A 12,573-nucleotide genomic window follows, 5' to 3' on the forward strand; every position below is an offset into this window, starting at 1 on the left:
CCTGGGAAACTACAACTGTTTATACAGTCAACTCTCCCATAGCGACCACTTCTCGTAAACGACCACCTCCCGTAAGCGACCAATTCGTAAACAACCGTTTTGTTTCTCAGTTAAATACTGTTTCAAGAGCTCTCTTGTAAGCGACCACCACTCTAGCCTGCGTGGCAGTCGTTTCCGTTTCCTTCAAGCCAAGCGGGGCAAGCGCGCGAGGGCATTGGGCAAAAAGGATACATTTCCACGCCGTTTGTCTGTATAACGAACCAGCCGTGAACTGTTATTAAAAATAGTTCGCGGGAAAAAAAATACAGGGAAATGTATGGAAAGTTCAAAACACGACTGGACGCTCTCTGGCATAGCTACAACCCTTGTGCCAAAAGTTTCCAATTCATGAATTTTCCAGAAGCGATGATTTATGAAATTATTTAACATCAGACTTCCATACAAACACTGTTATCCTGCTCGTCAAAATGGCGTCGAAACCGTTCGGAGCACAAAAAAGTGCTCGTAAGGCGGGGTTCCACTATATCAACTTACTTTTTCTGGGCTTTCTGTAGTTGAGACTTTATTTCCGGATTTTCTTGAGAGGAATTATGCGAATTTTAAAGGTTACAGAATTTCCGCCACAATCATCACTTTTCATAATTATGACTTGGCAGAAAAAGGTAAAAATATAGCGAATGAAAAAAAAAATAGCCGCGCCTGAACCCATGACCCTCAGATTAAAAGTCTGATGCTCTACCGACTGAGCTAACCGGGCTCTGGACAGGTGCGATGATAAAAAAGTATAAACCGGTTTCTTATTGAGAAATGCACGTGGGGGGAGGGGAAGGGGGAAGTAGGGATGGTACATATACAGTGGCGAGGGCACTCTTCTCCGACACCAATTTGGCCACCAATGTGGATTCGATTCCCAGACTCGGCGTCAAATCTCTTTTCAGAAGCTAACGTCATATCAAGTTGCGGTTACACATCCCCGGACTCTGCGTCATACACTCTTTTCTTTTATAAGAGTTTATTTTGTAAGAATAAACCCAAAGCTGAAATTTGAAAAGAATATAATTTTGTGTGTTGAAAATTTGTAAATACAAAACAATTATATATTTTTCACTAAACCGTATAAAATTCCTCCTTTCTCAAAACGACAAAACTAGCCAATAAAACGATAAAAACCTGCGCTAGCCAAATGCTCGATCTGGACACTAAACACTTGCATACCCCAATACATTCTAAAATGTCATATGCTATAATCTAAAAATATTCACAAGAATATTTTCAGCCTAACATCGTCAGAAAAATAAGAATATTCACCTTGCCGGGTCGGAAAAACAATTTTCTGGGTTGAGAAAAGTTTAGTACAGGTCGTTTTAAAAGCATGGATGTATTTTCTACCTTTTTAAAATTTATTTTCATGAAGTTTAGTATCTCAGCAGAGTCTAATATCAGCGTATATTTAAGGGTACACGCGTTTGACGCGCGAGCGATCGATCTTTAATAAGGCGCTTTAATTTTCGTCATTCTAACTCACAGCGCAGTTCACGGCAAACGGAATGCATCAACTCAGAAAGGACTAGTATAAATATTCCCGTCCTTCAGATCAGAATCCTGGTACAATTTTGAAGATTTTTCCTTACCATGCTGTCAAATTTGCGCTTCTGTTTCCCGAACCGGAAGGGGAGTTGAGGAGTTAGTATGCAAAAGCACGATAACGAACCTAAAAATTTTGGTCAGTTCCACCGAAAGGGATAGCAAAGACTAAGCAGAGGTTCGGGGTTGAAATTACAACGTAAAGATTACTACCCTTGCTGCCAGATTAAATGAAGCTTCAGGTGTGAAAAAGGGTATAATTTCTTGTTTTAAATATTTTAAAGGGGTACTGGGATACCATCGGTACCATTTCGATAAAAGCTGATACATGAAAGTGTAACGGAACATTCGGTCAGTAGAATCATCATCGACCGAAAGCCCAGGGCGAAACGCAGCTCACTTTGGATGGCACTTCAATAGCTCTGTCACCCAGGGTAACCTACAACCATAATGACCAGATGAAATAACTCAAATACATGGCTTAGAATTAGAACGGCAAGCTTTGTCATATCAAATTGTGTATAAAAAATTATGTATCGCATGTCCTAAAATACCGTGCACAAGAAGAAAGTGCATAGAAATCTCAGTAACCCAGCCCCTGAGACAATACTGGTATGATTCAGCTAAAATGAAACAATTTCCCACTGAATCATCGAAAATGGAATACTAATAGAGCAACTAAATCAGTATTGTTTCAACCAAAAATACCTCTTCCGAAAGACGTGTCATTTGTATTACTGGTAATACCACGGTTTCGAACGGTCAGGAACTCTCTACAATTTCCTGCAAGTGCAATATGCTTCGATGAATCATTAAATATATTTCCAGAATAATCAATAATCAATTCATGCAGAAAATCCTGATGCCCAGAGGCCTTTTTCATCGGCTTGAAACCACATTCTTATTGTCTTTGGCTGACTTCCTGTCGGGTTGCATACTGTATATTCATTCACGCACATGCACAGTCTGATTTCTATTGCAAGATATCTGGTTCTTGTGTCTCTCTACTCAAATTGAGTGCAGCGTATTGGATATTTATACTGCACATGCCAGTTCGATGTAATAGCATCTTTCACGCCAGAATCGCACCAATTAGTTCAAGTTCAAGTTCGGATATTACTATGCTCGAAACTCCCGGGTCGGAACTACTAGCTATGACGCACGAAAACTAACAGAGCCTAATGATGATATTTCATCAAGCAGCGAAACAAAACGAGTGCTAATTTTCTGCTAACTGCCATATCACTTCCTTATGGCGACCAAAGGTTAGTCTGGATAGTCTCTTGGGTCCTTCAAAACACCATAAAAGGCAAAGCGTGGGGCCGCATTTGCGACACATACGCGTGACGACTCAAATACTGAGTTTTGCCTAAGGCAGCCCTAGACAAAAAGATTGCGACCACCCCCTCTCCCCCGTAGCAAAGTTGACTTTGCAAAACATTGGGTGGTCCGAGTGAAAAAGGGTTTTTTGTTGTTGTTGTCGTTTGTTTTTAGATTTACGGGAAAGGGGTGCTTGGGCTCTTCCCGTCAAGTGTCTATGATGTCTCGTAGATTTGTCTGCGATCACACTGAATTCAGCTACGCAAAACGAGATTTTTGAATAAGCAATAATATTGAATGTCCGTCCACTGCATGGGCCAGATTTTAACACCTATATCTTGTCTGTATTTGTACCACACTCCTCTCTGGCCGAGGATTTAAATATTGAAAAAGTAATCCAGTATACACTTGAGAGTACATTTGAGGGCCTTGGAGTAGAATGATATTGTGGTAAAATTTTTTCAGTTTTCAAAACTTTTTCTGTTCTTCTTTCCACCAGCTCGCAGCATATAACTTGATGACCGCATCGTGATTGAATGGCTAATGAGAGATGGGACTCTTCTATGTTTGCTCAAGGTTTAATATCAACTCAAAGAAGATTAAACTCGTAGTTCTAAAAGATCTGTTGTGTTCTTTATCCATGCGGTAGGACATTTTGAAAAAGTTTGATTATGCGTAACATGCTCCCCAGACAAAGGTGGAACCATCTGTTCATTTTATTCACGAGCAGCAATGTTCAATACAACAAAAATGTCTTAGTTTCTCCGAAATTTTAATGTATGGTTACGCCTTGTCAATTTCCAGACAGTGTCAAATTTAATCCCACCATTTGTTTATTGAAACTAAGCAAAATAACCAAGTCCTTCATCAAAGTTTCGCTCTAGCATGTGGTAACCGGTCAGAGTCCTTTAAATCATCATTCTTTTCACTTCAAGAAACCAACAAGTGTATAATATCGCCCATATGTTATTCGTGGGAAATTTTGCTGGCAAGGACAATAGCACAACCGCGCTAATACCTGCAAATAAAACATTTCTTCAACCGCAATGGTCAACTTTAATCCAATAAGCTTTTGTTCACTAAAGAGTTTTAAATTTTCATGAGAAATGTGGTAAACAATCGGACGCCATCCCGACAAATAATATGACCAATCAGCGAGTGACATGGCCTGCTCTTGTGCCGGGCTTCAAATATTTATTTCTCAATGTGACATCATCAAGGGGGCTACACGGAATTTTTGCACCTGATTGAGCATGTCAGAAACTGGCAGTCGCACACAAAAGCTCCGCGACTCGGAAAGGTTTTCTCTTTACAATCCTATATTGCCCTGAATTTCCGCTTGATTCTTCTGGAAGGCGAGTAAATTTTCCAGACGAGTCAAAAATAATGTCAAAATTGTTCCTGAAGGCAGGCGGAATAACACTGTACAGTACTCTTGTTTGGTTGATGGAAGTTTTGCGCTGAATGATTCTTCGGTGGTGGTACACTCAGGGTGACAAAGATGACGTCTGTCTTACCGGCGTGGAAGTTAGAACTTATAGAAAAGAAAAAGAAAAAGGATCAAGACCAGCGACAGAAATTTGAAGATGAGAAATCTCGCAAAGTATCCATCCCGGACTGGAAAAGATCCCTGTTGGAGAAAAAGAAGGAAGGCTCGAACGATTCGCCGGGAGCTCCGGAGCAAGCCGGGGGTTTAAGTGTCAACAGTGTTTTTGGACCGAGAATCGTGAGAAGAACGTCAGAGAAGACTATAGCGATTGCTAATGCTAGCCAGAGATCTGTCAGTAAAGTCGAGAGCGAAGAGATTAGACGGGGGTCACAGGAAAACGCGACGCATTATAACTCCGCTTCGAACGCGGCGGATTCGAATAGTTGTGTTACTAGAGCTGTCGAAATTCCGACACAAGTGGGATACAAGTCAAACAAATGGGGTTCTCTTCAACGAGGGAACGTGAATGACAGCGAAAACTTCCATCGTTCGGATGTAACGTACTCGAGAGAAGACATGAAGGTGCCTGTGGCCTCGGACGTACATGTACAGTCGAAGACAAAGGTTTTTGAGGACGATCATGCCAAGGGTTCGTCGGTTCTTGCGTATAAGCGAATGTTTGAACAACCACAACCTGGTAATAAGAAGGAAATTATCGAACCGAATACAGAAAGCATTAAAACTGATTTCAGAAGCGACAAAAGGACTGCAGAAGGTAAATTAGACATTGCTAATGACAATTCACAATCACAGATGTGTAACAAAAGAACATTGCTAGGAGACAATGGACAGTTGAAAAAATCAGCTAGTCTGCACGTCTCTGAAACAAACGAGACCAAAATTTCTGGTTCATCGCCTTCGACTGCTCCCAAACCTTACAAGAATTTCGTTTCTACACCTCCCTGGCTGAAAAACTCCAATTCACCCAAGAATATTACTTTTCTGGCTGGTAATAAATCTGTCCAGGAACCCGTGGTACATGTACATGCAGCTAATGTACACAATGAGATAGAGAAAGAAGATAACGATTTTCACAAGTCAGATCAGAATAGTATAACTGTAGAATCAGATGTCACGGAAAAAGCAGAGAAGACTTCAAATAGCATTGATTCAGTATTACCTACGAGTGCTATTGAACCAGAAAACCAAAAGCCTCCCGAGAATGAAGTCGAAGAAAGGGCTCAGCAATTGCTGCAAGATCAGACGGACAAGAAGTATTCAATTGTCAAGCAATCACATGCTGACAAAGAACAGTTGCCTGTTATTAAATCTGGTGAAGGTAGTGAGACTCAGAAATATGTACTGATTGATAGCAGGGGCCAACAAGAACCAACTCCTTCAAATGAGAACACAATCACTGTTGTTAGTAGAGAAAGTGTGCATCATGTTCCAAATGAAATGGACAATCAAGAAGGGACTGAGAACAATATCTCTAGTCACAGTTCTATTGATTCATTGCGGAGCAAGTTTGGACCTTCTGTGGGATTTCGGAGGCGTTCATCTTCTGAAGAGAACCTTTTTCTAAAATCCAGCCTGTCAGAGCCAATTAAACAAGAAAGCGTTTTACGTAGACCTGGGCAAAGTAAGAGAACGCAGCCTGCTATGGTCAGGTGGTCGGCAGATGTCTTGAGTTTGATGTCACAACCAATAGATGATGATGATGATGGTAATGATACATCAAAACTATCACCAAGAAGTGAATCTAAGATTCCATCGGCAAATAGTGGCCAGGCCAAAAGGCCACCCCCTCCAAAGAAAAGGTGGACAGCAGATGTTCTTAGTAAAATATCACAACCAGTTGATGACGACACATCAAACTTATCACCAAGAAGTGATTCCAGCAAGAAGTCCTCGCCAAGCCACAGTCTTAACAGAGCCAAATCGTCGTCGTGGTCTGACCTTAGGGAAGAACTGGGATTTGACTACTTTCAGCACAAAGCAAATGTTTCCCAGGGTATTGAACACCGAATGCACAAGCTTATTAGAAAGGCGTCCGTTTCGGAAATCAATCTGAATGCCGAAGGGGGAGACTCGGACTCACTGAGCGATGAAGACTCTGCAGGTTTAAATGATGTGGATCTACATGCCAAAGAAGTACCAAATGCACCAGACACATTAAAGAATGAAATCACTGATCTTACACCAACAGATACCAGCATAAAGGAAAAAGATTCAAAACAACCATTAGTTTCAACAGACGAAGAAGCACAGTCTGTATTTGCAAGAAAGCACAGCATTTCACATGACATTGAACACAGACTCTGTGAGCTGTTTCATCGACAAGTGTCACAGCAGTCGGATGGAGGTGAATCTGATGGGGAAAGGACACTGGAAAACGATGCTAAGATTACCACTGACAAAGAAGCTGAAAAGGTATCTGAGGCAATGTTGGAAAAGGTGAAACTAGAACCCACGCATGTGGTCAATATTGAAAAATCGCCACCTGGGTATGTTTCACCAACTTCAGATGAAGAACCAGCTAAGGAGGATCTTGATCAAATTCCATCAGAGAGCAAACCTTCTAAGGGATCTGTGCATAAGCTGTCAGCATTGTTTGGTTCAAGTATTTGGAAACCAAACAAGAAAAACAAAGGCAGCTCGGATGAAAAGCCAAAAGAGAAGGCAAGTGCCGGGAGTAAGTCTCAGAAGATCTCATCCACGGAAAAATCAACATCAGCAAAGAAGGAAGATGGCAAAAAATCCAGTCTGTTCAGTAAATCTCGGAAGACAGAGGGAAAGACAGAGCAAAAGAAAGAGAAGGAGCAATCTAATGGAAACATTATTCCTTGGCTCAAGAAACATGACAAGGACAAGAACAAGGCTGGAGAAAGTAAAACAACAGATGTTAAAGATAAAAATAAAAAGAATCGCAGTTCAGGCTCAACAAAACAAGATGTTGATGACTTGTCTTTTGTTGCTCACAACCTGCAACCGGTGCGAAAGGCTGAAAAAGTGGAACAAAGGTTGGTTGGCAAACTTATGATAATTAGCAATGCCAGTCATGAGCAAGTTCCTCCAAAGGGTGTGTACCACAAAGCAAAAGCAAGCTTTCATCCCCCAGAACCAGAAGAGAAAACATTTACCAAAAAAGAGGACACTTCTAAACCAGTTGAAATTGAAAGAAGTAAGGCTCAGATCCCTGTAGTTGTGACACAGCACTGGAATGGAAACCAACAGAGTCCATTGCCTGAGCAAAACAGGAAAGGGTCAATTCCCATAACATCAATAGATGAGGTTCCAGTTTCTACGATAGATTTTCCTGAGTCTGGTGAAGGTGATGTCAGTGTATCTGTGATTGACGTTCCATCGTCTCCAGATGTCCGCAGTGCAGGGAAGTTTGCCTTCCTTAATGGCAGCACTGAAGGGGAAACACATACTGATGATGATGATGTCAGTGTATCGGTGATTGATTTGCCGTCACCCGTTGCTAAGGAAGATGAGCCAAATGCCTTTCAGGGCGGTTACTTGGAGACAGACGAGTTTTCAGATGGAAGTGATTCAGATGAAGTGGAAGGAAGCTATGATTTTGCCACTGGAGAAATTACGCATGTAGTGAATGGTGACATTACTCAGGAGGATGATGAGAATGATGATGATGATGACGAGGAGGAAGATGATGATTCCGATGATGAGGATGTACCCATATCATATATTGGAGCATCACCGCGTTACAAAGTGCCCCAAGTGGTGTTTGAATCAGAACCTGTCCAACTGAAGTCGTGTTTGAGTCCGAAGACAGAGAGAAGGAAGGTAAGCACAGCATTCAAAATACTTTAAGAGAGGAAATTTATTCCACCCCATAAGATTCAGAGGGAGTAGAGTAAAAAGATAGAGCCAAATGAATCCTTTGTAAAATTCTTGTAAACTTTTCAATTTGCTCCACCTCCTACAGGATTCAACCCAGGCCACACTGGGGGGTAGGGGTGGGGGTGATGAGTGTTTTCACAACCGGCCCCTCTTTTTCACCCAGTAATGCAAATGGTTTCATGCAGAATGTTTGCAATACCTTCCAAATGCTTAAGAGGGTGGGTAACCCCTATGATGGACTAGCATCACATCCAAGGAGAGTACAGTGAAATACCGATTTTTCAAACCTCCTAGGGAAACTGAATTTGGTTAAAAAAAATCGGGGGTAAAAATCTGACGGAAGCAAATCTAAGGGAAACAACTTTTGGTTCAAAGAATAGGGAATTTCGAAAAATCGAGGTTTGAATAATCAAGATTCCACTGTAGTTATGTTAATTCTTTTTCTTACCAATAGTTGCTTTATGCTATGAAAATTTGGTTTTAAAAATCTTACTAGCCATGTGAGTTGTAAATAGTAACATTCAAAGTTCAGTTTTTATTATACCAGTTATTTTTTATTAAAATTGGCCACATGCTTGTGATTGGAATCTGTTTAATTCATGCACAATTTTCTCAAAAATTATCCTGTTTTTGTGCCAAAGTCTCTTTCCTTGGCATTGTGTTTGTTGTGGTTTACATTTATTTAATTCAGTTTGACATTTTGAGGTTTAATTATTTTCCTTTGATGTTCCAGATTATGGTAATTTTCTGATATGAAGGAAAATAAAAATGAAACCACTTGCAAAACCAAATTTGAAACCACATGTCATAAAACTATACAGTTATTTATTAATTAAAATAACTCAAGATGGTTTATGAATATGTAATTATCCAGATATCTGGCCCCAGTTGTTCAAAGGCCGGATAACTTTATCCAGTGGATAGGACACTATCTGACAGTTTCAATCTGTGCAAAAGTTTCAGTATTTGTTATGCACAAGCAAATATGCACACTCTAACCACAGCTTAATTGGGGAGTGTACAAAAATCTTGGACAACATTTGAAGTGAAGTGTATTTTAGACGCTGAAGAGTGCCTTATCCAGCGGATAAAGTTATCTGGCCTTTGAACAACTGGGGCCCGTTGACTATCAATAATTAATAATTCTATTTTTAATAATTAACTGCATCACAGGCAGGTACAGTGATGTTTGAAGATAATTGCATATTGTCAGTGCCATTTTCGCCTGTTTGAATTCTTACTAAAGAATTACCGAGCCATGGATGACTCAGCAATTATTTGTTTTTCAAGTAATGTTAATATAATCAATGTTCAGAATATTAATGTAAATATTATTAATTTGTATTACAGTGTAGCCTACAGCTGTATTTTGATTTTCTCATATAAAGTTTGGTTAATAATGGAAAAAATTAAAATATAAACATAGTATAGTTAAACAGTGAAAATTTATATCGTATAAATTATATACTATTCTATACAAAGTTACAGAAGCATTGTAGACCCGGGGGGGGGGGGGGGTCCCCTTGAAAATGGTACCTTTTTCAGGCTTGAGGTACCGGTATATATTAAACGGGTTTACAGGGATTTCACAAGCTTAAGTATAGAAAAGGGAAGGGGAAAACTGTCAGTTAGGTATTTCAAAGTGTCTTTCAAAATGTCTCAAAACGCCCAAAAGAGATGCAGTGTTTCTACTGCAGATATGTGAAGGGTTTACCATTTTCTATGGAATGTGTATGAAAGGGTTACCGTTTCTGTCAAAAATGGTATATGAAAGGGTAAGGGTTTGGACCTTGGTACGACAGCCTCCCTGGTAGCTATCCTACCCAGTAGCCCCCAATACTACTGGTAGTTGTCTGTTAAATTGAAGTTGTATTTACTCAAATGTTGGTTATTTATTTCTTTAATTTTTCCTCCATTTCTCCATCATAAAATAATTACAACCGATTATATTTCTCCATTATATAATGATTACAACTATTACAAGACTAAGAACTACGGGGGCGGGGGGGGGGGGAATGGAGAAGGGCAAAAATTTAGGTAAACTAATTATGTGCCCTTTGGGTTAATGACAGTTTTTAAGATAAAAGAGAAAAACTTACATAAGAGAGGAAACGAGAAAGTATTAAAAGTGTATTAGGCAGTTCTTAATATTGAGGAAGATGATACTTAAATAGTGCTCTTTTGAATAAATTTGTAGTTGGAATTTTACGAATAGATAGAGGAAGTGTTGGTTTAGGGAATTTCGTGTTCTGTGAAGAGATGTCTGTTTAATATTTCCCTTACCAAATTTTTCTTCTTTCAGTTGAAAGGAAGAGTTTCATTCAAGGGATCACACACAATCCACGACTACCCATCAGAGGAAGCGTTCACAGCAGTTTATGACGAGGTTAATGAAAATAACAATGTGCAATTAAAAACCTTGCAAAATTACCAACCAGCAGGGCTGGTGAATATGGAAAAGAAGCTCGGACGTGCTGGAGGGAATCCACCAGAGCAGGTCACAACACCTGTTAGCAACGGCGACAGAAGTGCGCACGATGAGACTGACAGTGTAAACCAACCTGAGATAAAGTATGCTGATGAAGGACAGGGATTTACAGATTCTACAGGTTCAGCAAGTGCATTACTTTTTTAACCCTGCACTGAGGGTATGTGTGATAGTTTTTAAAATTTCCCTCTAAAGCCCCCTTTGAATATTGAGGAATTACTTTGCGAAGTAGTCACCTTTTAAATAGACCAAATTTGTTTTCTCGGTCTAGAACTGGATCTTCGTAGCTTGCAGTGGAGGCTCTTGCAGGGAATATAATATTACAAAAAAATTCCCCCACTTAAGCCTAGTGTGAAAATAGTTCCAGTTTAATTCAGAGAATTCGATACGGTCTACTTGCCATGGATAATTGCCTCCCTTGAATAGCAGCATGAAATAGTAATAATTATTGTTCCTAATGGACATTTTTTTAAGTCACCGTTACACGTTGAAACTTTTAGCTGAAACTTGTGTGCAACGGCGAATGAAGCCAGTTTCATGAAGTGGTGTTACACAGTGAAACTCTTGTTTTTTCACCACTGCGGCTGTTGCAGAAGGAGAAAGCGCGGTTCTACTTTTCATGAAACTTGTCTTGCAATGGAAGTTCGAAAAAGTTTCACGGAACTGACCATGTTACATGTTACAGACGTTTCAGCTAAAAGTTTCAACATGTAACGGCGGCTTAATAAGGAAATACAGTCTATCATGTTCACTCCAATAAACATTCCAGTACTACTTATTTTCAATGCTTCCCTTGAGATCAATACCTTTGATAAAAGGTAAGAATTATTGATTTAATAATGCCCTGGGTCCAGTTGTTCAAAGCCCGATTGAGCTAGTCCTGGGTTAACAAGGAGAACTTTGATTTGAATTCAATTGCTAATCAAAAGATTCTTCAAACAATTTTTGTCCCTCAGTTTTTTTACTTAGCCATTTCTTTGCCATTTTTGAAAGTAGGGTTTGGAAACATTTCTAAAGAATGACATGAAAACCTTGGTTAGTTGAATTAGAGATAATCAGCTTTCAAACAACTGTGCCCTGGGGATTTAAAGGGAGGCAATGTTTACTCAGACCATTCAGTTAAGCAGGATGATCACCATCTAAATTCTCCTTACAATATTTCACTACTTGATCAAAAATGTAGCTTACAAGAATGACTGCAATGATCACTTATGATAAAATATGAAAATGAAAATTCTCCCAACTAATACATAAGAAATGTGTGAAGCAAAGTGATGTGAATATGTATTTTGGTACTGGGGCTTAACTGTTCATTTAGCCATAAATGTGGTTTCTCTCTGCCAATTAATTAAAGCAGGACTCCTTACATGCATGTTTTTACCATTCATTTTGCCAGTCATATTTTGGGGGCCTACATTAAGCCCTCCAAGTTTTCTCTGGAACAACAAAATCCCATTTTGTAACATTAAGTGTAAATAATTGTCATGTCGCAAATTCGTAATAACAAGATCCAGTGTACAATACAGTGTTCTTTCTTTTGTTTGAGTGTTTTAATTACAAATTAAACATAGCAAAATTTTACAAGATTTTTTGTACAGAAGAGTGAATTATCATGTAACTGATGTAAGTAATAATTTATTCTACCAGAAGCAAACAGTTGTTTCTTGTTTATTTATTGCTTTTAAATGCCAATCATGCATTACTCCACAAAGATGGCAGACAGTCATTTCAAGGAAGGGGGATGGGATGAAAAACTGTAACATTTTAATATTGGGACTGCAAAGGTCTGAAATGCCTACGTGGTCACAAGCGTTTACTTTACAGTGCCACGTGTTGAAGAAAATTTTGCCACTTGATAAAGAATTTTAGATTTTGATATCTTAGG

At 39.4% G+C, this 12,573-nt stretch overlaps 1 protein-coding gene across 1 annotated transcript; it reads left to right on the forward strand.

The window, feature by feature from the left end:
* The first annotated feature begins 4,141 nt into the window (after positions 1–4,141).
* Positions 4,142–12,573, forward strand: LOC146488380 (uncharacterized). Its single transcript, XM_085116958.1, has 2 exons — positions 4,142–8,143; positions 10,503–12,573. Exons 1-2 carry the CDS (start codon positions 4,406–4,408, stop codon positions 10,833–10,835), a joined length of 4,071 nt encoding a protein of 1,356 aa, XP_084973084.1. The 5' UTR covers positions 4,142–4,405; the 3' UTR covers positions 10,836–12,573.

This window comes from Pavona decussata, unplaced genomic scaffold, assembly GCF_977016875.1.
Source record: "Pavona decussata unplaced genomic scaffold, jaPavDecu1.1 SCAFFOLD_9, whole genome shotgun sequence".
In the NCBI taxonomy this organism is placed as follows: domain Eukaryota; kingdom Metazoa; phylum Cnidaria; class Anthozoa; order Scleractinia; family Agariciidae; genus Pavona; species Pavona decussata.